Source organism: Amia ocellicauda, chromosome 22 (assembly GCF_036373705.1).
Source record: "Amia ocellicauda isolate fAmiCal2 chromosome 22, fAmiCal2.hap1, whole genome shotgun sequence".
NCBI lineage: Eukaryota > Metazoa > Chordata > Actinopteri > Amiiformes > Amiidae > Amia > Amia ocellicauda.
Window position 1 is genome coordinate 10,923,743 of NC_089871.1, and position 26,619 is coordinate 10,950,361.

Genomic DNA, 26,619 nt, shown 5'->3' on the forward strand with positions numbered 1-26,619 from the left:
GTTGCATTTTTACTGTATTTTACTTTAAGTTCAGTGTTTTAAAGGGGAAGGGTCAGTTAAATGCTCCCCTCTTGCTGTGGAGTTGACACCGATTGGGAAATCAATAAGAAAGGGAAGGGGGGGACGTAAAAATGAACACCGAAGCCATACAAAATAGTTTATTGGTGTCCTTTCATCAGCTACAACTAACCGCCCCCACCCCCCACCCCCCACCCCACAATTACAGCACGACCCTGCCGTCCCAGGACAGGGAAAACGGCCGCGCCGCTCCGTCCGCTGTCTGCACAGGGAGGAGAGATGGAGGGGGAGAGCAGAGGAACGATGCTACAGCAAAAAAAGAAAATCAACAGAGCAGTGGGTGCTTCCCCCAGTGCAATGAACCAGAGTTCACAAACTTATTTATACATCATAGCGGGAAATTCAAACCCGATGCAACGGCTAGAGACTGGGAGACGGCAGCCATTGAGAAGATGGAGACCCTGCTGTACTGGACTGTACCGTGTCGCTCCAGGCCCAGCAGTGAGCCGGACTGGAGTATAGGAGGCTGCACCGATGCCGGAAAGGAGGGATGGGGGGCTGGCGAACAAAAACTACAACTCCTAATGTACAGCACCTCCCATCCCACAATGCCCACCTGCAGTAGTCATTCTCCTGGGCAGAGGCTGCACTGTCTGGCCACCTCCATCCCTGCCCACTGCACCCTTGGCCGGAGTGCGTCCTTCTGTGTGTGTTTGTGCGCACAACTTGTCTTCACCTGCAATTTAGGTCAAGCTTTTTTGGTACACTAGGAAAACCCACTGTGTCTCAGCATGTGTGACAGAGGGGTGGAGCTGTAGGGATGCAGCATTGGGAGGGGCTGTCTTTGCACCACACACCCACACACAGGTAATAAACACTGGGGCAGACCGCAGACTCCTGCCCCCTCCAGGTCAGTGAAATCCAGTCAGTCTTTGCTTCTGAAGAATCTGCAGTCATCAGGTCTCAGTCTCTTCTGGCTACTGTCACTACCAGAGCTTTAATCCTTTTTCAGTTAAAAAATAAAATGAAAAAAAGATAGTCTTTGGAGGAATCACTCTCTCGATGTCTTTCTATCCTCTGATCCTCACCCTCCCCCCCCCACCCCCGACACCGATTCCAGCCGCACTTCGCACTCCGAACGCAGGGACTGTTTTAAACTCTCTCCGAAACAAAAACAAAAAAACACATTTTTCAAATAAAAGGATCATCCGGGGGGAGCACAGCTCGCTCACTGGTTCTCTCCATGCCACTCCTCCTCCTCCTCTCATTGGCTCAGTGCAGTCACCACACCCACGCCTGGCCTCGGGGCGGGGCCTCAGTAGATGACCTCGTACACGGTGGCCTTCTTGTCCCCGGACCCCGTGACGATGAACTGGTCATCGGGGGAGATGTCGCAGCTCAGCACGGACGAGGATTCCTTTGACTGGAGCACAACATCGTTATCACAATGTGCTACTTTATGACAAATTACTACTTATTACAAAGGCATCCATACATTATAATTAATAAAAAGGTGTCAGATTCAATGGTCTACTGTGATTACTGAAAGGATTATACACACACACACAGGAAGAGGTAATTCTCACACGCGCACCTGGAATATACTGGCTCCGTACGGCGTCCTCCAGGCGTTCAGCAGGTTGTCTTTGCCGGTGCTCACAAACCACTTCCCTGCAGAGCGAAGGACCTCAGCGTCAGTGATTTACAGAAGGTACCATTCATTTACATTGATTTCTGAATGGATTTGGCTGCACTGTTTGTATAGAAAGCGATCAGGTTTTTCAACATTTTAATTTCAGGTTTCATGAGACTGACACTTCAGCACCGTCACCCCTGCTTTGCAACAGACAATCATTTTAGGCCGAATAATAAAAAACACCCCATTCTCATAAATAATAAAATCCGTGCCATGAAATGCCATAAGATAAAATCAAATCGTACAAATTTGCTGAAAATGTAACAAGACTGTCTGAGGATGTTGAGATCAAAAACAAAATGTATGGAATTGTAAATAATGATATCAAAAGCAAATATCAAACTTGACTGCATCCCTCTCTCGGACGCGCTCGCCCGCAGTTACTGCCGCTGGTTACGACTCTAGCAGCTTTGCTATCGCTGCCGGTTTCTATGGCTGCGTCTGAGATGATATTTGCACAAAAGACAACATAGATTTAAAAAATAAATATAAAATACACTAAACACACCGTTGTACATAACGGTTTTGTAATGTAACTCAATTCAAATGCAATATTCTTCCACAAAAGTCAATCTCAAAACTAGACTACAGTTTATAACCAATTAATATAAACAATATATACACACATTACATTCATGTTTTTTATATTTAAAAATGTAAATTTTAAAATTTTAATTAGTAATTAAAGCAAAAATACACTGGTTTTGTGTATTTTTTTTTTATACACAATGCAGAGCTCTGATGCAGTATCTCATTTGTTCTGTCTTTTTTTTTAATAATTTAACAAGTTTCTATTACAAATCAATAGTTTTAAGTTTTTATAAAATGTTTTTAAGAGAAGTCTTTAAAAATATATAAAATGTATTGTTCAACTTTTAATGAAACTGTTTGTTGGTTGACTCTCTACTGCAGATGTTAGTCAGAACAGCTTAAATGACCTCCGTGAAGAGAAGCTTTATTTTTTTCTTTCATATAAATATTAATCTTAAAATAATCTCTCATGAGTTGCTTTTAATATGTTTTCAAGAACACTATATTTCTGAAAGACCAATCTAAAATAAAAAACAGAATTTTAGTCTTATGAAATTTAGGTTTTCAAGGCAAGTAATAATATTCCTTTGAAAATACATTATTTTTTAACTAAAGAATAGTAATTAGTCCTAGTAAAAAAATCTTATAGGAATGTATACATTTTATACAAAAAACATTAAAACAATATATGATTTAAAAAAATGTAATACTTTTAAACCATTTTTATAAAATTTTAAAATATTAAATTTATATATATTTAGTTATTTTAATTTAAATATTTTTATATATAAAATACATAAGATTTTTTATATATGTATTTAATATTACAAAAATATATTAAAAACACTATTTTAATATATATATATTTTTTCAAACATTCATGTATTTATTAACATTTCTGTATTTTAACATTTATTACATTTTATTATTTCCTATTTGCCGCTTTACATGTTTACATGTGTGCTTTTATATGAGGCCATTCAAGTCAAAATTATACCTCTTTTTGGATATGGTATATGGTGAAATGACTATGAATAGGTCAGATTTGTCTCTGAGTATATGAGCTTTTTCTGTGGATACGACGTATGCCAAGAAGCACGTGACATTTTCAGCCAATCAAAGCTCACACATAAATGCACTGCATGAGAGTTATTTCCACTATAAGCATGGCAATGAAAACACTGAAATAGTGTAGGAAAAAAAAAAAAAAAAAGACTCTTTATACTTTGCTAGCCTACAACAATGTTAATGAAAGAACAAATCCATAGAAGTCTTGGTTGCACCGAGGATTACGAAATAATAAAAAAAGGCTGTTGTAGCATTCAGCGTTTCAATTACCAAGATATTTTTACTCATCAGAAACAACATCTTAAATAAAAAGTTGAAAATATTGCAAAAATGCAGTAAATGCATGTCTCAGACAACTTAAATACCCTAAGCATTAACACAAATTTGCATTATTCTTTTAATATCCCTGGATGGGAGCAGTCAATTCGTCCCGACGACGATTCGCCCTCATCACACATTCTCCACTTGTTGAGCCATAGAATGCATGTAGGTACAGGTAGGCTACATCAATATATATATATATATATTAGTTAAATGAGAAATAAATTAATAAAAACACACGTGATGGTGTTTTTTTAATATATGGTATATATATTTACTGAAAACAAGAAAGATGTGTAACCCGGCATTTATTAGAGACGTTTTTTGTTTACAGGATTATGCAAATCAATCCGGCAACTATTGGAAGTTTTACGGTATATATTTAAAAAATTCTAGCGATTTCCTTTCAAATTATACCATCCATATGCATGTGATGTAAATATTTGCAGAGTTATGGGCTTTTGAAATTGGGCTTCTTGCCATATGCCATATCCACAGAAAAAGATGACGTATTATTCATAGCCATTTCAGCATAGATCATATCCACAAAGCTGTAATTTGGACTTGAACGGCCTCTCATACTTCTATATTTCGATGCATGGTTCTGCATTTCTTTTTCAATGTGACAAAAACCCCTCTGTCAATCACAGCTAGTGGGCAGTATACGGTACGCTTATTGGCTAATCCAATACACTGTGTAGTGGAGTTTAATTGTTTCTGTAGACGATAACATTATATAATTAAAGCATATCTATTGGAATAAACAACAATACATGGTTTGATTAGTTGTTTATACAATGACAAAAAGTCTATGTCTAGATTCGTTAGGGAGAGGGATGGAGAGAGACTCACCGCAGTAGGCGAACTTGAGCGACAGCACGCAGCTCTCATGCAGGTGCAGCTGGTACTTGTCGGGCTTGGAGACGTGCAGCACCTCCACGTTGCTGCTCTCCATCCCCACGGCCAGCCACTCGCCCGTGGGACAGTAGCCCAGGGAGAAGATCTGACAGGGGGGAAGGGTTCATTAGCACGACTGGGAGCCAGAGCGGGACCCTGAGCCCTGCACAGCCCAGCCAGTCTGTCCCACTCCACCCAGTACCTCCCAGTCCGTCCCAGAGAGTTCCAGTCTGTCCCACTGTATCCCAGTAACTCCTAATGTGTCTCAATCAATGTCCAACTACATCCCACGGTCTGCCCCAGTGAGTCCAGTCACCTGTGAGGTGAAGTCGTGCTGCTGGAGCTGCCGCCCCTCCCTCAGGTCCCAGCAGCGCACCGTGTTGTCCAGGCCGCCCGTCCACAGCTTGGTCCCGTCGTTGGAGATGTCGATACAGCTGGCGCCGTCTGTGTGGCCCTGGAACTGCCTGAGGGAGCAGAGTCACAGAGTCAGCACTGCACTGTACAGACACACTGAGTGACACTACTGCACACCGACACACTGACCCTCTTCCCCACTCTCCCCCCCTACCTGACGAGGGTCTGGTTCTGCAGGTCCCAAACCACGATGTTGCCGTCGCTGCAGCAGGAGAAGCACACCTTGGCGTCGGGGCTGATGGCCAGGGCGTAGCAGGCGGGGGCCGAGGACGTCAGTTCCGCCTTGATGCGCGGGGTGGGCGTGGCCAGGTCCCAGATGGACAGCGTGCTGGCCTCCCCCCCCACTATCAGGGTCCGCCCGTCGGGGAGCAGCTTACAGGAGCGGATGTAGTTGTCTCTGTTCTGATTGGGCGAGAAAAGAGCGTCAGTATCAGTAGCAATATCTCAGAGTATGAGTGCGTGTAAGGGTGTGCCGTGTGTATCAGTGTGTAAGAGTGTGCGGCAGCTGCTCACCAGGCAGTCCAGCTGTGCCATGGGGCTCTTGCTGCCAGGCTGGCTGATGTCCCAGACCTTGACGCAGCCCTTGCCGCCGGTGTAGACGTGGCGCGTGGAGGTGCTGATGGTGACGGCGCACACCACCTCCCCGTGGGCCAGCGTGTGGATCTGCCGGGCGTGGCGCGGGATGCCCGGGCCCAGCAGGGCGTCGGGGGGGAAGGGCACCGGCTGCATCTGCCCGTCCGCGCTCACGTGGAACGAGTAGGCGCTGTGGGGAGAGGTGGGCTTTAGAGTCACTGTGTCTGTTACTAACACTGTAATAACACGCATGACTGTACTGTGTTACTAACACTAATATAAGGAACAGGGAAAGGGAGAGAGAGTGTTGTGTAGTACTCACGGCTTTCCAGAGGAGGCGCTCTGCAGGCTGGAGGGCAGCCCAGGGATCCTGACATGGGGGTGGGGCGACTCATAGCCCACCTACACAGAGTGGGGGGTCACAGTGTCACACATAGTCTGATGGATACCATAACTTCTCACTCCCTGTCTCAATTTATCTATCCCTCGATCCCCCAGTCTGTCGCTCTCTCACTCTCCCCCCCGTCTCTCCTTCCTAAATGTTCTCCTCCTCCACCTCCCCCATATATCTCTCTCACCACAGGCGATCGTCCGTAGCCGACGGCCGCAGCTGCCGCTCCGTTGATCTGCTGCGGCGAGACGAGGTGCAGCCCTGCGTAGCCCCCCGCACCCCCCAGCTCCCCGTTCACCCCGGGGGGGGGCAACCCGAACGCACCCGGGGGGTACGAGCCTTGCACCGAAAGAGGAGTGCGCAGACCTAGGGCTGGAGATATGGAGGGAGGGAGTGTGGGTGAGTTGGGGGTAAGGGGAGAGGGAGAGAGAGAGAAAATGGGAAGAAGGGGGAAGAGAAAGAGAGAGAGGTCATTAAAAGAAAAAAAATCTCGATCTCCACGCCTTGCAGAATTAGCCCTGGTCCATTTTTAACACATGTGGTTGGCTGGTCTATTAGATGATGCCGCGAGCGATGCGACTCCAACACAAGGCCATTCCTAGCCGGGGTTATAATGCCCTCCTGTGGCCACACCTCGACACTGCGGCCTGTGACCCTGCAGTAAGAGTATTGGCACACTCTATCCCTCTGTGTCTCAGTCTCTCACCCAGTGGATCCACTCCGGATTTCCCTGGCACAGGTCTGAACTGTGCTGGCGCGGTGCTGGGCCCCGGTGTCGATGGCTCCCCGGGGGGCATCGGGGTCCCTGGCTTCACCCCTGGAGTGTTGGACTTCTCACTCTGAGAGAGAGAGAGAGAGAGAGAGAGAGAGAGAGAGAGAGAGAGAGAGAGAGAGAGAGAGAGAGAGAGAGAGAGAAAGATAGGTGGATACAGAGGTTGTGCGAGCGTGTGTGCGAGTGAGATTGCGTTTGTGAGGGCTGTACCTGTGGGAGCTCCTTGGCGCGGGAGGGGGAGGCCGCACTGCTGGAGGAGGCCAGGGAGGCCGGGCTGGCCTGGGGGGGGTCCTTCCTCTGCAGGGGCAGCTTGTCCAGACCGTTCTCACGGGAGGAGAATGACTGCACACTGTGAGGGGACGCGGGGTCCTGGGAGAGGGGAGAGGAAGAGGGATGAAAGGGGGGGATTGGAAAAGGAGGAGGGGAGAGAAGATAAGACAGGTTATTTAAATACAGAAGAGGAAAAATCTGTATCCTGCTTAATTTGGTGCCAAGGACAAGAGACAGACGCTCTATAGAGGGTGATGGGATTCCTCTTTTGTGAACCCGCACAAAAATCACACGCACACACGCGCAGAGCAAACATGCTCACTTGCGGTTTTAAATCGCCCATCAGAAAAAATAAAAGTAAGACAGAAACAAACCTCGTCAACCACCAAGTTATCATCACTCTTGTCTGCATCGCTGCCCTGAAAAGAGAGAGAGAGAGTGAGAGAGAGAGAGAGAGAGAGAGAGAGAGAGAGAGGCGTCAAACTGAGACCTTCAGACGTGAGTTGATCTGCCGTGCGAGAGACAGGGCTGAGGTGGAGAGCAGTGGGACAGTGGGAGAGAGAGGGAGTGAGAAAGTGAGGCAGGGGATAAAGAGAGGGAGAGGTAGAAGGAGCAAGCGAGGGGGCGAATGAGAAGGTGGTCGATCAGGGAGGAAGAGAGGAGGAGGGCGCTGAACGTACATAGTCTGTCATGAACTCCTTCTCCTCTGCTTTTCTCTTCTTGCCATTGCTGAGGTAGTCTGGGGGCGGTGGGCGACTCTTTTCACCGTTGGACAGCGAGCTCTGGGGGGGGGGGGGGGGGGGGAGGAGATAAAGCAGAAGGAACAGAAGGAGACAGAGGAGTAAGTATAGAATTCACTCTTTTCAATATTTAAAAACAGAACCAGACAGATAGACAGACGGACTCACCGGCCCAGGCTCCCGGTCTAGCTCCATCCCCCGCAGCATCGCACAGCGCCCCCAGAGCGAGCCGAAACCAACCCAACAACAAGAACACTGTTACTGTGAGAGACCAAGGCTGCACACCCCCCCACACTCCCGCAAAAACTGTTCCTGTGATAGACAGACGCACCCCACCCCAACCGAACCGATCCCCAGGCCCTCTCCCCCGCAGACGCAGACAGACCCTCTCCCCCTCGGACCCTCACACACCTCTGTGATGCTCCAGCGCCGCCGCCTCCAGGTGAGAGCGCTCCTCCTTGGCAGCGAGAGAGGCCTGCGCTCCCAGGGCTCCCGTCAGAGCCAGCAGCCCCGAGCCGCCCCCCAGGGACGCCAGGCCGCCCGGGGGCAGGCCGGAGGGGTGGGCGCCCAGGGGCAGGCCCTGAGCGTGGTGGGACAGGTGCTGGGCCTGGAGCTGGTGCTGCGGGAGGCACGCACACACAGACACAGAGTTAAGACGGAGAGAGAACAAGGGAAGGGGGATGGAACAAGGGGGAGGGGGGTGTGAGGAAAGGAGAAGAGGAGGGGTTGTCAGTTTGAGCAGTGTGTGTGTGTGTGTGTGTGTGTGTGTGTGTGGGGGGGGGGGGGGGAGGGGGGGGGGGAGCAGGACTCTGGGATCTGTAACCCGGGCTGATCAGTAGGTTATTGATCCAGGAAACGTATCCCCCGGGCTCCCGGGGAGATTCCTGCATCGCTGCTGCAGGGGAGTAAACAGGGGATAAAGGCAGAAGAGGCAGAGTACATTTTTGGGCCCCCCCATCCCCCGCAAAACCACAAACCACCCACCTCCCATCCCTGCCCACCCCAGCGCTGATGGTTAGAACTGAAAACAAAACAAAAACCGGGGAAAAAATGTAAATCGGGGGCAGGAATAAGGCTCATGTGGGTAAACAACAATACACAATTATAATTTTGTATTGTTTATCCTGTCACTGCCTCTCCTAGCCACCCAAGTTGCAGTCACTTCTCCTCTTAGTGCTTAGGGCCGATTGTGTTGTGGTTGCTTGTGCAGGCTGCGTCTATGAGGCAGTGTATCGATGTGTTTCACTGTTAAAAGAGCGTGGGCCGGCTGTGGGTAGCAGTGTGCTTCTTACTGTATCTCAGAAACACCCCAATGAGAATTAAGTCTCCGTTTGTATCTCAGTTTCAGATTTAAACCATTCCCTCCCTGATAACCCCTACATCTATAGAGTGAGTCTCTCTCTGTGAGTGTGTGATAGGACAGCCTGCCAATCCTGAACAGAAGATAAACTGCGAAATAAAAATACAAATCTAAAATAAAAAATAAATGAGATGGAGATACACACTGTGGGAGGCAGAGAGGGTCCACGTACCCCTATCGCGGCATTCAACTCCCCCATAGTCACCTGCTTGGCGCGTTCCATGGCCTGGACCACCTGCTGCTGGTGCTGCAAGGACAAAACCAAGAGGGCAGTCAGACAGGGGGACTCGAGCAGGGGCTAGTAGATCATGCGTGCCAGCAGGTGTTTCGCGTCAGTCCAGGAGAACGGGTGCGGGTTTCCATCTCACCTCCTGCGACAGGAAGGGGATGAGCTGGGCGCAGATCACGTTCAGGCGCTTGGCGATCTCCGTCTGCAATACAGCACAGCCAGTCTCAGACCTCTGCATTCATTATTGCCCCATCGCAAACCTCCCCCTACTCAAGACCAATCAATCAAATATCCCCCCTTCTGTGCTGACCAATCACAGACCTAGGTACACTCATGGTCACAAATCCCCTCTCCTGTAGCACTCTCCTCCTATTCTAAACTGGGTTTCTTTTCAGTAGAAAAAATTATGACAGCGGGGGGGAGCTGGGGGGGGACTAAGGAGGAGTAAAATAGGCAGAAGAGGAGAAGAACAGAGGGAGAGAACAGCAGTACAGCCATTGTGTCGTACAATCGAGAGAGAAACACATGGGTCAATAAACTAAAAAAATAATCAGTTAATATCAATAAACAAAAGCCATCTTACCTGCTTGTGCATTTCAATGTTTAACCCATAAGACATTTCATAGTACTGAAAAAAAAACAACATACAGATTATGGACATGCAAGGTTAACATGATTCTGCAATTACGCAACAGCAATAAACCGCAGTGAGCACATGTTTGATCTCCAACAGACCGTTTATTCTTCAACCCCAGTAAATAAATAAATAAATAAATAAATACTGAACACACAGTCGGAGAGGCAGGCCGTGTTCTGAGAACTGGCTCCCGTGTTCCATCGCACTGCCAACACTCCACTGTTGCTAAGCAACTTCTCAACTCCAAACCTGCCAGCCAAGAATGCGCCCTGGGTCGGGTGCCAAGCGGCCCAGGGGCAGGATGGGGGGCGTGCACGGTGGCCTGTGCCAACCACACTGACACCTGCAGGCACAACACTGGGCAGGGCTATATCACAGCATGTGTGTGTGTGTGTGTGAATATGTAGTCAGCATTGCCCAATGAGGACAGTGAGTGGACAGGGGGCACAATAAAGACAGAGTGGGCAGCTGCTATAGACTGACTCACCATGACGTAGTGTCTCTGAATTTCTGTCTTCTCCGTGGCCAGCTTCTCACACTCCAGCTTCAGACTGAGACACACACACACACGGAGAGAGATTATAATGATATACAAAAACATTCAAGGAAAACCTGTGAAAAACCCAAACAGAAAACAAAATGAACCACATGAAAGGAGGGGGAGAGAGAACAAGAGAGAGGGGGACAGATACTGTAGATGACAGAAGATATAGCACCACAAGACGCATATATACGTTAGTACAAATATATATATATATACACACACATTTGTACTAACTACCGACAGCCATACCCTTTCCCTGACACAGGCACACCTGCTGATTAAAAGGCCTCCACACCCGAGGGCGTGTGTATGTCAATGAGCATGCATGTGTGTGTGTGTTTATGTATGCGTGTGTGTGACTCTGTCGCCTTGTCCTGTGGCCCCTGCAACCCCCCCCACCACCACCACCACCTCCTCCTCCTCCCCCGGTGGCAGTAGATCAGGAGGCGGCGGCCGGGCAGACAGGCCGCTGAGCTGACAGCAGATTTACAGCCCCGGGAGCCAGAGGGAGCCGGGAAATTAGAATATGATTAATGCCCAGACATTACAGATCTGCAACAGGTAATAAGAGCACATCGGCCACCCTCCACCGACTCGGCTCACACGCAGAAAATTGACTCATTTATCACAGGCACAGAGGCGGGGGGGAGATGGGGAAATGAGTGGAAGGAGAGGGATAGCGAGAGGGAGAGGGGAAAATGAGAAGCAGGAGAGAGGGATGGAGATGGAGAGAAAGATGAGAAGCAGAGGGGAAGAGATGGAGGGAGGGAGGGAGGGAGAGGGAGAGAGAGAGAGAGAGGAGCACAAAAGCAGACAGAAGAGGTTAGATAAGGAATGGGGTGAAAGGAGAGGAGGAATAGAATAGAAAAGTGAAGGGAGAGGTTAAAATTCAGCCTATTATAGCTTATATTCTTTAATACACTGAACATAAATACTTATATATGTATGTTTATTAATGGGAGACTTCAGCTGACATGACAGAATGCTGGGAATGGAAAGAGGGAGCACTACGTGATTTGTAGGTCAGAACAGCAGTTTAAAAATACATGAAAATTGGAAAATGTGTGCGTGTCAGAGGGAGAGAACACATGATGGACAGATGAGCGCAGAACACACGATAAAGAGAAGGAAAGGGAGGAAGTTCATGGGAGAGGGAATATGAGAGAGAGAGAGAGAGAGATGGTGTGTGACAGAGAGAGAGAGAGAGAGAGAGAGAGAGAGAGAGAGAGAGAGGAGCGTGTGTATTTTCTGTGGGAATGATGGCTGTAATAATGAAGCCATTTCTCTGTGGCAAGCAGTGACAGTATGAGAGAGTGTGTGGGGGGGGGGGAAGAGTACGAGAGAGAGTGATGAGCATGCCTCGGGCTAACACCCTCTATCAGCCCCTGCCAAGACGGGAGATAAGATGGCATCAGGGCCAGACCTGCACCCCTCCCCACCCTGCTCCCCCTCCCGGACAGGCTCCTCAGCGCTGCTTCATTACCCAGCCCAGACACACGGCTCACACACGCACACACACACACACACGCAGATCAGAGAGCGAGGGAGATCTTGAATGTGTGTGTGTACACATATGCATACATATAAATATAGAAAAATATATTTAGTGGGCGCGCTTACATGCATGTTTAATGCATGCGTTTATCTGAGTGCATAGAACACGTGTATGTGTGTGAGAGAGAGAGAGAGAGACGTTTCCTGGGGTCCACTCCACAGCCCCATCAGCCCATCCCTGCTCTGTCCCTCCCTCAGTGTGTCCAGCCCCCGCATGACCGCAGTGACCCGTCCACTCTGCATCTCCTCGCACACCTGGGCTGATTCTGAGACCCATTAGCTCATATGTCTGTCCATCTCTCCTTGTTGCTCAAAACACACATCTCCCCGTGCGTTATTATGTTTAGTGACCAGGCTGTGTGTATTCATCTATACATGACTAGCACACACATGCAGTAATGCATTGGCAACACACAGTGCTGCCACCCAATCCCCAACCCCACCTTGTGTCACCCATGCCCCACACATCTCTACAGACACACAGTCAATCACAGAAGGAGAGGACTGAGGGATGACTGTTAAATGGGGTGATTCTATCTACAGTGGGGGAAAAAAGTATTTGATCCCCTGCTGATTTTGTACGTTTGCCCACTGACAAAGAAATTATCAGTCTATAATTTTAATGGTAGGTGTATTTTAACAGTGAGAGACAGAATAACAACAAGAAAATCCACAAAAACGCATTTCAAAAAAGTTATGAATTGATTTGCATGTTAATGAGGGAAATAAGTATTTGACCCCTTCGACTTAGTACTTGGTGGCAAAACCCTTGTTGGCAATCAGAGGTCAGACGTTTCTTGTAGTTGGCCACCATGTTTGCACACATCTCAGGAGGGATTTTGTCCCACTCCTCTTTGCAGATCCTCTCCAAGACATTAAGGTTTCGAGGCTGACGTTTGGCAACTCGAACCTTCAGCTCCCTCCACAGATTTTCTATGGGATTAAGGTCTGGAGACTGGCTAGGCCACTCCAGGACCTTAATGTGCTTCTTCTTGAGCCACTCCTTTGTTGCCTTGGCTGTGTGTTTTGGGTCATTGTCATGCTGGAATACCCATCCACGACCCATTTTCAATGCCCTGGCTGAGGGAAGGAGGTTCTCACCCAAGATTTGACGGTACATGGCCCCGTCCATCGTCCCTTTGATGCGGTGCAGTTGTCCTGTCCCCTTAGCAGAAAAACACCCCCAAAGCATAATGTTTCCACCTCCATGTTTGACGGTGGGGATGGTGTTCTTGGGGTCATTCCTCCTCCTCCAAACACGGCGAGTTGAGTTGATGCCAAAGAGCTCAATTTTGGTCTCATCTGACCACAACACTTTCACCCAGTTCTCCTCTGAATCATTCAGATGTTCATTGGCAAACTTCAGACGGGCCTGCACATGTGCTTTCTTGAGCAGGGGGACCTTGCGGGCGCTGCAGGATTTCAGTCCTTCACGGCATAGTGTGTTACCAATTGTTTTCTTGGTGACTATGGTCCCAGCTGCCTTGAGATCATGAACAAGATCCTCCCGTGTAGTTCTGGGCTGATTCCTCACCGTTCTCATGATCATTGAAACTCCACGAGGTGAGATCTTGCATGGAGCCCCAGACCGAGGGAGACTGACAGTTATTTTGTGTTTCTTCCATTTGCAAATAATCGCAACAACTGTTGTCACCTTCTCACCAAGCTGCTTGGCGATGGTCTTGTAGCCCATTCCAGCCTTGTGTAGGTCTACAATCTTGTCCCTGACATCCTTGGACAGCTCTTTGGTCTTGGCCATGGTGGAGCGTTTGGAATCTGATTGATTGATTGCTTCTGTGGACAGGTGTCTTTTATACAGGTAACGAGCTGAGATTAGGAGCACTCCCTTTAAGAGAGTGCTCCTAATCTCAGCTCGTTACCTGTATAAAAGACACCTGGGAGCCAGAAATCTTGCTGATTGATAGGGGATCAAATACTTATTTCCCTCATTAACATGCAAATCAATTTATAACTTTGTTGAAATGCGTTTTTCTGGATTTTTTTGCTGTTATTCTGTCTCTCACTGTTAAAATACACCTACCATTAAAATGATAGACTGATAATTTCTTTGTCAGTGGGCAAACATACAAAATCAGCAGGGGATCAAATACTTTTTTCCCCTCACTGTATATTCCAAAAGATGGATGTTTTTATATATGTTTACGACAAATTCTGACTCTACCATCTGAATGTCTCAACAGAAATCGAGACTCATCAGACCAGGCAACATTTTTCCAGTCTTCAACTGTCCAATTTTGGTGAGCTTGTGCAAATTGTAGCCTCTTTTTCCTATTTGTAGTGGAGATGAGTGGTACCCGGTGGGGTCTTCTGCTGTTGTAGCCCATCCGCCTCAAGGTTGTACGTGTTGTGGCTTCACAAATGCTTTGCTGCATACCTCTGTTGTAATGAGTGGTTATTTCAGTCAAAGTTGCTCTTCTATCAGCTTGAATCAGTTGGCCCATTCTCCTCTGACCTCTAGCATCAACAAGGCATTTTTGCCCACAGGACTGCCGCATACTGGATGTTTTTCCCTTTTCACACCATTCTTTGTAAACCCTAGAAATGGTTGTGCGTGAAAATCCCAGTAACTGAGCAGATTGTGAAATACTCAGACCGGCCCGTCTGGCACCAACAACCATGCCACGCTCAAAATTGCTTAAATCACCTTTCTTTCCCATTCAGACATTCAGTTTGGAGTTCAGGAGATTGTCTTGACCAGGACCACACCCCTAAATGCATTGAAGCAACTGCCATGTGATTGGTTGATTAGATAATTGCATTAATGAGAAATTGAACAGGTGTTCCTAATAATCCTTTAGGTGAGTGTATATATACATACATACATACATACATACATACATACATACATACACACAAATATATACATTTTATCTGTAGTGTTTATTATGAAAATATTGTTATAATTTCTGTAAGGCTGTGGCAATACCAATATACGGTTGTCATACCAATTAAGCAAGTTGAATTGAAACATTTAAATTGAGAGAAACAGGAAGGGATTAGAGAGAAGTCGGGCCGGGCGAGGCGGGACAGTGAGGCATCGGCCCAATGACTGGTTTGGATGAACTGCGATGGCGCACAACACACTGCCTTCGAAGGAAGGGACAGAACATACAGAGTGCTGCGCAGACCACTTCACAGCATTCATCTCATCTCTGTGGGATTTTTGATTCATAGATTCCATTTGCTCTTTGGTGTCCCTCTCTCCTCCTTCTCTTTCACCTGTCCTGCCTTCTCATCCCCTCCCCCTCTTCAGTGTCATCCTCTTCCTACTCTCTCATTCCTCTCGCTTGCAGGCCCTGCCTCCCTCCCCTCCCCTCCCCTCTCCTCCCCTCCCTCTCTTCTCCCCAACTCAGGGTCAGAATAGCTCGTTGATCCTGTTCCCTCTTAATCAGTGTTGTATAAACACACGATTTGTAAAAATCCCATCAGCACAGAGCTCTCCCGCAAACAGCAGAGCTGGGCAAAGCACTCTACACCACTACACTGTGTACTACACAGCCCTGCACTACTACACACCACACTATACTACACTACCACAGCCCTGCACTACTACACACCACACTATACTACACTACCACAGTCCTGTACTACTACACACTGCTCTGCTCTCCTCAAACCCTGAGCGACTGTGAAGAGCACCCCGATCTCTTAATTGATTGTTCAATTGTTCGATTGATTGATTGATTTCTTGCTTGCTTGCTTGCTTGCTTGCTTGCTTGACTGGCGGGGTTACCTGTGGTACTGTGTCTGCAGGAACTGGAATTCCTCCTTGATGCGGTCCAGCGTTTCGGGGTACGTGAGTTTAAGCGACTGGGGGGTCCCTGCCGCTGCGGCCGCCACTGCTGCGGCCGCCGCTGCTGAAGAGCCGGGGGGGGCCTGGAGAGGAGCCTGCAAAAGAGAGGGGGGGAAATAAAAATAAAAATATATTAGTCATTGATCAACTATGGGTACTGCTGACACTTCTGCTGTGTAGAATTTAAATCCATCCTTGTTCACAGGAGCTAATGGAGTCTGCATATGCAGCATGACAGGTTCAGGCTGTCAAAGGCAGCAGGCTGGAAGTGCAGAGAAGACAGTGGGGGCGTCCAATCCTCTCTGGTTGGGGGCTACCCATTGTTAGCCACTCCTTAACGAGCTCTTGTTCAAACCTGCATCTTAATTGATTCTGCCCCCCCTCCCCTCCATGCCTCAATGTATACAGAATGTGCTGAGCAGCCATAGAGATGGACAGAAAGAAGAGGTTTTCTCTCCAAGGCCCAGAGAAAACAAAGCGATAGGGGAGCATATCAAAATTAATAAAATTAATCTGAAGAACTGGCTTCTCTCTCCACACTCACACTTCCATTCTCCCTCAAACCCGATTTCCTAAAAACTTCCTCTCCTTCCTCCTGCTCGCCACCCCACACAAGCTCTGGGACATCTTGAAAACTAGAAAACATCCCTGTCCAGCTCTCAGCCGGTGCTTCAGAGAGGGAGGCTGGGGGCACTGCACAGAGGAGGAGGAGGAAGCGGAAGAGAAGAGAAAAAGGAGGAAAAGCCAGCTTGCAGCATATCCCAGCGGTGCTATGCGCTGCTCTACAGGAGGGGAAGGAGACTGAAAGAGTGCAGCGGCAGAGGACAAAAAATAAACGCATGTGATTCAGGGAACCTCAGCGAGACCGCCGCCTAATTAGACTAATTAAGTTAATTGAGTGCTCAGGTGGAGCGTGGAACCAGAAGTGTGTCTCTCCAGCTCCTGCACAGATGGAGCCTGCCTGCCTGCGAGAACGGTCTGTGGGAGAGGGGAGGCAGCGGTGGCGTACGGGTTCAAGCGAGGACCCCAGCGCTGCCAGGGAGCCCAGGCCGCACCGTGCCATGCTTTAGTCGCCTTCGAGTGCCTGCGAGACCTCAGAGCTTGAGCCCACAGCAACCAAACACGATAAACAGATTAAATACAGATGCCACGCCAGCAGCCGGGTCCCACACCGCCACACACCCTGATGCAAGAAATTCACCCTGGTGCGCACTCCCCCTCAGTGTCCCAGTCAGGTTGTGTGTATCAGTGGGCTGTTGTGTAATTAGAGCAGATCATATTACTCAAGTTATTTATAAACATTAAAAATGATTGGAAAAAGAATTTTAACTGTTCTCTCAGCACAGGTCTCTAAAAGCAGTAGAGCAGAACTACGCCTTGCCAGGTCCTCCACTGGGCACAAGCTCGAGCACAGACACGGGCAGTGTGCAGTCTGGACAGGACAGCCTGATCAGAGAAGGACTGGTTCAACTTCTTAATGACCCTAATGAGGAACCCAGGAACCCTGACGGCCTGGCCTGGGGACTGATGCAGCTCTGCACTGGAGCAATTCAATATTTATTCATTTAAATCATTATGGGCTTAAATGGCTCACAAATTAGCACAGAGCACTGCAGGTTCCAGTGTTCAGCCCTGGAGGGCCACAGTCCAGCTTTATAGCTCCTCTAAATCACCCACCCAAAACAGTTCAGTTAATTGAATAATTACCTAAATTAACCAATTAACAATTCCCAGAAGCAGAGAAGCACACGGCAGTAAAGCCAGCTTTGTCTGTGGCTCCATGGGACTGGGACTGACAGAGGGATTCTGGCAAGAGGCAGGGTGCCTTACAGGCAGACAACCACAGAAAAACCCAGACTTCCCACACGTTTGCGCTGCCTTGAAGGCGGTGTCAGGCTCCTGCCTAAGTTCTCTGGCCACACACCGATACACTGGGGGGGCCTGCGGCTGCAGCGGCAACACTAGAGCAACAACTGTAAAGTGGAAAATTAGAGCACTCGTGTGTTCTGTAATCTGCACAGTGAGCCTGGGGGCCGGGAGGCCCTGCAGTGCGCTCTCGGGCAAGAGCCAAAGCATCTGCGCACAGCACAGCCTCCAGCACCCTGCGGCACGACCCTGCCCCATTACAATGAGCACCCTCCTCCCTTATACCAGCCTTCCCCACTCTGTGGGATAAAACACCGGACTACCCCCCGGGCATCTGCGTCAGGCCACACAGTACCCTCAGTGCCGGCTGCAGCATTGGAGGGAGATCCATGCGTGTACTCCACTACACAGAGTCACTCTCCGTGTTTCTCTGTCTCTCTCAAATTCAAATTCAAACAAAAAAAGTGGTTAAGTTATATCAGTGTTGCCAAAGCATTTATCCTGTGTTCAGGCCCAGGGCACTGGAGACGGACAGACAGACAGACTGACTGCCACCATATCTGCTCACGCTTTGTTAGCACTGCTTCAGCACTGGAGGGAACAGACTGGACTGAGTGAAGACAGGGGGGGGGGGGGGGGAAATTATCAATCTACTAAATGACCCAATAACAACGTTTCTAATGGACAGACTTTCCACTACAGCTGTGTATAACCTTAGTGCACAAACACCAACACATACTGAACACAGATACACAAACACAGAACACACAGATAGGGACACACTGCACACAGCGATACGCACTGAGCACAAATACAGTGACACACACACCCTGTGGAGCCGAGGAATTCTGCGATTCTTCACATTGACCTGATGAGGTTTCCCGGATCAATAAACTACTGAGCGAACAAATGAGGGAGAGGGGGAGGTGGTGGGAGGGAGAGAGAGGACGCACAAGGGGGGCATAGGTGGGTCGCTTCATACATCACCCGGCAGCCTGAGCCAACGCACCCCGGACAGCACACGCCTTTATCAGCTCCCTTGCCCCCCCCCAAAACTAGCAGCGTCATTGAGCTCACTTCATTTTCATCCATTATTTTCATAATTATCTATGAAATACTCATTATATATAGTTTACACACAAACATACTGTGGCGTACGTTTCGTTTCAGAAGTTGGGGGATACTTTCATTCTGAGTCCGTGGGGGTGGGAGGGAGGTGTCACAGAGTCATTGAGCTGGTGGGGGGGGGGGGTTGCGTACATCTACCACCCGTACATGTGCGACGTGAAGTAGACAGAACAACGGAGTCATTGGGAGACATTTCAACACTGCAGCTCCTGTACAACACAGCTCTGTACAGTGCCACACATGTTTATAACGCAGCCCTCCCCCTCCCCCCCGACCTCGAGTCCAGTTAACTGCAACGCCAGTCTGTGTTCGAACAGACGCAGCCCAGGTGGCCACTCTGCAGGGCTCTGCCCCCAGAGCAGCGTGGGAGCGTGGGAGCGCTGGAGGAGTGTCGGTTAGGAGCCCCGACCACAGAGCAACGATCACTGGGCCCCACAGCCACACACACACACACACACACACACGGTCTCTCTCTCTGTCCCCATCATCTGTCTCCCTCTCCCCAGTTCACCTCACCCACCTCTTCTGGTTGCACAACAGTTAACAAAGGTTTCTGTGCTTTTGCTGTACCACTGGGAAACTGCTTCCAACAGCAACCGGTTATATAGCATCTGACTGGCCCAGACCTCAAAGTGCTTCTCCCGGGGGCCCCAACTGAACCGCACGACCACACGCCACCATGGATTCGGAGAAACAGAACCTCTACGTTGTCAACATCTGGCTGATGCTGTCCAAAGTGACTGATGTGAAGGTGCCCACTAACACAGCTGTGTGGGGGAGTCTGGGTGCATCTCTGCTCAAGGGGAAAGCTAGAACATTTATTATTATCATCATCATTATAGAAATGCAACTTTGTGTTTAGTCATGGTTTCAGCCCAGCGCCAAATGTTTACAGCCGCTTTTTGCTTTCCACAAAAAAATCTAACTGCTGTCCCAGATAACACATTAGTTCTAGGCATCAGCATCATTGTTAGGGCGCCTGCAACACACAGGAAAACCCTGTGGGCATCCGTCACAAGGACCCTGCCCAGCGTCCTGTTAGAAGCACCAGCCCAAGGGGGTCTGTGCGTCTGTGCCATGGCATACACACTACCGCCCGGGCATTCCCAGCTACCTTTCTCTCAAGTTTAGGTCTGGAAGTGGAATGGGAATTGTGGGGAAACTAAAGGCGCAGCGGCTGGCAGGATGTGGATCAAAGACTGATGATGCTCTACTTTGGATAGTTATTGCATTTCTGTGTCGGGCCACAGTAGTGAAAACAAATCCGCTTCGATCTGCACATTGAATCCTAGTCCCATCTCCCCCTCTGGCTTGGCTGACCGAGAATTCAAAGTTATCCACAGATTAATGAGTGTCCCCTATAACCTGTTTACACTCTCTCTCTCACACACACACACAGGGCCCATGCATGGCACATTACTCTCTAGGATCTTGATTTTGGTTTTAACTGCAACTTTGTATTGACCAAATACCACCTTCATACAATAGTACATTAATACATCTGCAGATGCATGCCTCGTTATTACAGTCATTCGTCCACAGACTGCCCCCCCCAGACAATGCACAGACCCTCTCTGTGCCTCGGCTGCCCTGTGCAGAGTTTGTAACTGCGGTGGGGGGGCATCTGTGCACAGGACATACGCGACAGCTTTGCTAATAAACACACAGACGGACAGACACGGCGGACAGACGCACAAAGCACACCGCTGTCCTCGTTACAATGTCGAAGGCACACAAAAGCGACGCCAGGGCTGCGGGGCTCTGCTCCACTTACCGCCGGTCTGTTTTGGGGAAACATTGTGGGTCGCCGCCGTCCTCGTCTCACGGATAGGGGCGACTGCGCCGAACGAGCAGCGCGCTTCCTCCGCCCGGGGCCGGCGGGATGCTCCGGGTACGCGGGGACGGTGTCGTGCTGTCCGGGGACGCGTCAGGCCTCGCTGTCGGGCTGGAGGGCCGCGGCGCTCCGCACTCGCATCCCCGGCCGCACGCTGCCTTTGTTCTCCGGTGCTCGGACACTGGCTCGGCAGAGAGGAGAGGCGGGATGTCTCTTTCCCTCTCTCTGTATCCCGGTGTTGTTTTCAATTTGTATTGTTTTATTCTGAATCCCACATTTCTTGTTTTTTTTTTTTTTTTGTATTGCAAAATCAGCCGCGTTGCAAGAACACACTCGCTCCCCTCCCGTTTGTTCTTTGAAGAAATGCAAAATAAAATAGTTTCGTATATGTTGGAGAAAAAAAAAAAAAAAAATATATATATATATATATATATATGCGTGCGTGAGTGTTAAAAACAAAACACAATCCAGTTATTTCTCCTTTCTGTCCTCTCCTCCCCCTTCTCTCTTTCTTCCTTCCTTCCTTCCTTTCTTCTTCCTTCCAAACGAGGTAGGGGAGTGTTTTTCAGACAGTATCACGACCCGCAAGAAATTCAGCGCAGAATCGCCGTCTCCTTTGTTCCCGTCATTGCCCGATTAAAAACAGAGGTAGAGAAGGAAAAAGAAAGAAAACACTCCACACTCCCCCTCTTGCTTGCCCGGCTTCCTTCTGTCTCTATTTCTCTCTCCCTCCCTCTCTCTCTCTCTCTCTCCCTCTCTCTCCAGTGGCAGAAGGAGCCGTTGTTCTGTGATTTCTCTCTCTCTTTCTCTCAGCCCAGCACAGCCGCGGGAGATGGAGTGGAGCAGTCCGTCCGATTCTCCTCTCCTCCTTTCCCCTCTCTCTCTCCTTATCCCCCCCCTCTTCTTCTTCTTCTTCTTCTTCCTCCTCCTCCTCTGTCTCTCTTTCTTTCTTTGAATGGGCAGTGCAGTCTCCTAATAATACTAGTATTATACTCAATAATAATTGCAGCCTCTAATCAGTATATGTATTAGTTTCCCACAGAAGCCACAGCTGGGACGGGTTTGTTTGTTTGTTGCTCTGGTTCCCCCTGTTCCAGAGAAGAGTGCAGAATTAAAATGGCGTGCTGTATTTAATAGTAATAATAATCATAATCATAATAATAAAATAACTATAGGGTACAGTGATAAACCTGTCTTATCCAGAATTGTCATCCGTGAGGTGCATGTGTCTGAGCCATGATATTAATGTTGTCTTATTCTTGCAAGGGGGACAAAGCAAACGAAGCATGCGTGCTTTTCTGTTTGCAAAAGGTAAAAAGCTGCAGATCTACACTGGCCCTCTTCTCCTCTTTCTGCAAGTCTCTCTTTCTTTTCCGCTTCTCCCCCTCAAGACTTTCCAGTTTAATGTGTCTGTAAATTTGCCGATGAAGAAGAGCGAGAGAAACAAGAGGGGTTGGGGGGGGGTGGAGGAGAGAGAGAGAGAGAGAGAGAGAGAGAATGCAATGAAAGTGATCAATGAATGAATGAAATCTCCACGTGGGTTCGTTCGAGCAAACAATCAGGACAGACCCGCGCGTCGGCCAATCGCAGCGCAGACTCCCACGTGGGGGCCCACTCCGAGCCGCCTGATTGGAGCATCCGGACAAGCCGAGCGGTGCACACGTCAATCAAAACGCAACCTCGAAGTGGCTCACGCAAAAAAAAAAAAAAAAAACGACGACTTAACTGTTTAGCGACAGAGAGAGAGGGAGAGAGGGAGAGAGAGGGGGAGAGGGAGTTGTTATGTTAATTGTAAACTGCATTGAGAGGTTTGTGGCAGGGGGCAGGTTGACTGCTCTGAGGCCGCAGTTGTCGTTAATCAGGGGGAGAGATGTCTAGTGGTTAGCAGAGTCAGGTTTCTGCTGTGTGCCATTATTATTATTATTATTATTATTATTAGCAGTAGTATTATTAGCAGTCATATTATAAAGTCGTTAAGGAGACAGCTAGATTGACAGATTGACAGGGAAAAAAACATGGTGGTGAAGGGATGGAGAGGGGGAAGGTGGAGTGGGGGGACGAGTGACAGGCAGGGGCTCTTATTTGCAAACAGAAGAGTGCAGGAAGGAAGGAGGGAGGGAGGAGTAGGAAGGTGATGAGTTGGATGCCCCCTTGCTTCGGTCAGACCCTCTCTCTGTGGATGCAGCATTAATCCCAGGGTGCACTCACGCACTCACACCCACTCAGACACACACACACACACTCTGTCACATCCACACCCACTCTCACACTCTCACTCACACACATTCACACTCACTCACTCACACACACACCCACCCTCTCTCACCATCGCCCCCCAACACACAGAGACACGTCCGGCATCAATAAATAAACAAATAACCTTCAGAGACAGTGTGCATTTTATTTTCTTCGCCTGCTTCCTTCCTGACTGCCTGATATCAACAGGAATATAAAAAAAGAAGAAAGAATGCAGCAGCAGCAGTCACCCATTAGTATTCCGGTGACACGACCCCTTTAGGAGGGCTAATAATTAGACACAGATTGGAAAAGCAATTTTCTGACAGTGAAAATCACTGCCTGACAGAGGTGGAGTCAGCAGACAGACCCATTCACTACTGAGAGAGAGAGAGAGAGGTAACAGTGAAAAAAATTGAACGAGGGAGAGAGGGAGATGAAGAAGGAGAGAGAGAGGGAGAGGGGGGGGCTGTAATTGCTGCCGTTTCTATGAATTTTAATGCACACAGCGGCTCCGTGCCCTGTGCAGTTGGAGGATTACATTTATTAGAAAAAAGAAAAAAAAATCATAAGAAAGGAATTTATTTCAGGCCAATATTTCAAGACTTTCATTCTGTATATTAATTCCTCTGTGTGGACAGAGCTGGGGGGTAGGAGTCAGGACAGGAGATGGAGTGTGTGTGTGTGTGTGTGTGTGTGTGTGTGTGTGTGTCGTTCAGGACAGCACAGTACACAATAAGTCACTCCAGTCAGTGTTACCTGGAATACACAGCGACAGACTACACCCACGCCCTACCCCCCCAACACTGCCACTGCCAAACCCCTCATCCCACTCCTACTGTCTTTCCCCTCTAATCAGCATCTAATGACTTCAATTTGGAAGAAAAAAACTATTTCCTCTTGATTTAAAAAAAAAGTGAGGTCCTTACTAAACGGGTGAGTAGTGGGGGGTAAGGAGGAGTGTTTTTGGGGGGGGTGGGTTGCTTAAGAGCCTGCAGGGCTGTGACCTCTGGGGTCAAAGGTCACAGCTTCAAACAGCATGACATTCCATGCTGACTGACCCGCTCAGTAGAGTGGGGTGAGGGGCGGGGGGGAGAGGTTGTGTGTGTGTGTGTGTGTGTGGAGGGGGGTGGGGGGTCAGGGGTACAATCACAGTGATCTGTCAACACTAATGAAGTGCATGACAATGGGGCCAGAGTTTACAATGTGTCTGCGGGAGTGGGGATGCCCTGGAGACTGGCTGTGCTGGCTTTCAGGGCCAGGAGTGTGCGGGGGGAGGGTGGAGGGACACTGGAAGAGTGTGTGTGTGTGTGTGTGTGTGTGTGTGTGTGTGTGTTCGTGTATGTCTCTCTCTCTCTCACGTGTGTGTGTGTGTGTGCATGTATGTGTGTGTCTTCTCTCTCTCTCTTTCTCTCACGTGTGTGTGTGTGTGTGTGTGTGTGTGTGTGTGTGTTGTGTAGCAGGCGACCCTGTTGTGTGCTGTTCAGATCCTGAGACACACCTGCTGCCGGTGCTCTCAGCGCACAGACCGGGGACACACACTGTCACTGCATCTCCGCGGCCCCCGGCTCTCAGGGACGTCTGATTTCTGCTCATTCTTTTCCCAAAAAAGCAACATCAGCCCCAGTGTCCCCCGAGGGCCGACCCACCAGGAGCGCGGCTTCCTGTAGCAGGTCTGAGGCAAGAGAGCAATCTCGTTAAGGATTGTCTCTGCCTCGGATATATTGCTACTAACCGCCGGGTGACACACACTCCGACCGGGGGCTGAGAGGCAGAAAAAGGAACAAAGAAACACAATTCACAATTCTTTTTCAAAGTCAGTTCATTTCCAGGTTTCTTCAGTGCACCCGTCTCGGTTCTATAGTTGTCCTAATCTGCCACGATCAGATCAGAAGCCTTGGCTATTTTTATCCATTAGTAACTGATTTAGCTGCGATTCAGCTGCCCCAGGCCTGGCGAGGGCTGGAGCCGCAAATGAGAGAGAAAGAGAGGGAGAGAGGGACGGAGAGGGAGTGTACAGCAGAATGGGGGATTGCTGGGAGTGGCAGTAGAGGGTGGGAGACCTGTCTCTCACAGATACCTAACGATGGGCGGCCAATTGGGGGCATTACACACTGCCCCCCCTCCCTCCACCATCACTGTGCCTGTCAGAGGTGTTGGGGGTGGGCGGGGGGACCCAGGGGACAGAGGGGTGATAAATCAGTGTCCCGTTGCCGTGGCGCCTGTCTGCAGGGCTGATTTAATCACAAAACAGGGTCACCTTCTGCTCCCAGCCCTGTCACACACCCCTCCTCCGCAGCCCCCCTCTCTCCCTCTCTTCCTGTCCTTCTCTCACCTCCCTCTGCCCCTGTTCCTCTTCCTGCGCCTCAAACACCTCAGGAATTCACCACTGTAATCCACTGTCGTTTTAATTCACGCTGTTGTTATTCACACTGTTGTTATTCACTGTTGTAATCCATGATTTTATAAACACTGTTATAAACATTGCTGTAATTGACTGCTGTAAACTGTTGTAAACACTGTTGTAATTCACTGTTGTTGTAATTAATTGTTGTTGTAAACACTAATTCACTGCTGTAATTCATTTTTGTAATCCATGTTGTTATAAACATTGTTATAAACACGGTTATACAAATTTTTGTAATTCACTGTTGTAATTATTGTTGTTTTAAACACTGTTGCAAGGTTGTACTCACCCCAATTAAATTATTCCTGTACTGATGAACATTGTTTCCACTGGGTTTCAGATTGATCTGGATTGCTGCTCTGCATTGCCGTGTGCGGTGTTTTGCCAGTACAGTGCAGTGTGATGTGTTTGTGAAAAGTGTTGTTTTGTGACAGCTGCAGGTGGCCTTGGGAAAGAGAGAGAGAGAAAAATAATAACTGTGTGGCTGTGTGTGAGTGTGTGTTCATGTGAGTGAGTGTGTGTGTATGTGTGTGTGTGTGTGTGTGTGTATGTGAGTGCGTGAGTGTGTCTGTTTGTTTCGGATGTTGTGCCATGTGTCTGAGCATGCTTGTGTGCCCTGCATGTGCGCTCCACCCTGAGCCCACACTCACACACACACACTGATGGATTGGACTGCACACTTATTATATCTCCTGTCAGTATAAATCACGCCCTGCGCTCCGCTCTGCCGAACACATTAATATCAGTGGGATTTGCTCTGACAAGCTGGCTCCCTCTTACTGACACAGCAAAATGAAGATGACAGCTGGGGCTCAAACACAGCACACAGCCCAGCCCAGCCCAGCCCAACACAGCCCAACACAGCCCAGCCCAACACAGCCCAGCCCAGCCCAGCCCAGCCCAGCCCAACACAGCCCAGCCCAGCCCAACACAGCCCAACACAGCCCAGCCCAACACAGCCCAGCCCAACACAGCCCAGCCCAACACAGCCCAACACAGCCCAACACAGCCCAGCCCAGCCCAACACAGCCCAACACAGCCCAGCCCAGCCCAACACAGCCCAACACAGCCCAGCCCAACACAGCCCAGCCCAACACAGCCCAGCCCAGCCCAACACAGCCCAACACAGCCCAGCCCAGCCCAACACAGCCCAACACAGCCCAGCCCAACACAGCCCAGCCCAGCCCAACACAGCCCATACCAATAAAAAATCTAATAAACCACAGATCTTACTGGTGATGACAAGAGTGGGGATTTCAGTGCTACCTTCGCAGCCCCAGTCAGCGGGATATGGAATATTGTGGTACATCGTCAAATCTT

General features: G+C 49.0%; 1 protein-coding gene across 3 annotated transcripts; it reads right to left on the minus strand.

Annotated features, from left to right (window-relative positions):
• Positions 1-143: 143 nt before the first annotated feature.
• On the minus strand, positions 144-21,559 carry tle2a (TLE family member 2, transcriptional corepressor a). Of its 3 annotated transcripts, none has more exons than XM_066695836.1 (20): positions 20,598-21,559; positions 15,770-15,924; positions 10,405-10,468; positions 9,864-9,908; positions 9,420-9,482; positions 9,257-9,298; positions 8,103-8,310; positions 7,860-7,876; positions 7,632-7,733; positions 7,326-7,370; positions 6,892-7,050; positions 6,616-6,748; positions 6,097-6,281; positions 5,841-5,920; positions 5,459-5,708; positions 5,100-5,347; positions 4,848-4,995; positions 4,487-4,637; positions 1,613-1,689; positions 144-1,441 (listed from the first exon to the last, which is right to left on the minus strand). In XM_066695836.1, exons 1-20 carry the CDS (start codon positions 20,619-20,621, stop codon positions 1,334-1,336), a joined length of 2,304 nt encoding a protein of 767 aa, XP_066551933.1. In that variant the 5' UTR covers positions 20,622-21,559; the 3' UTR covers positions 144-1,333. The 3 variants fall into 3 exon arrangements, with proteins under 3 accessions (XP_066551933.1, XP_066551932.1, XP_066551934.1); XM_066695835.1 differs by having other exon boundaries at positions 9,224-9,298; XM_066695837.1 differs by having other exon boundaries at positions 7,860-7,914; positions 8,102-8,310; positions 9,224-9,298.
• Between the last annotated feature and the right edge of the window lie 5,060 nt (positions 21,560-26,619).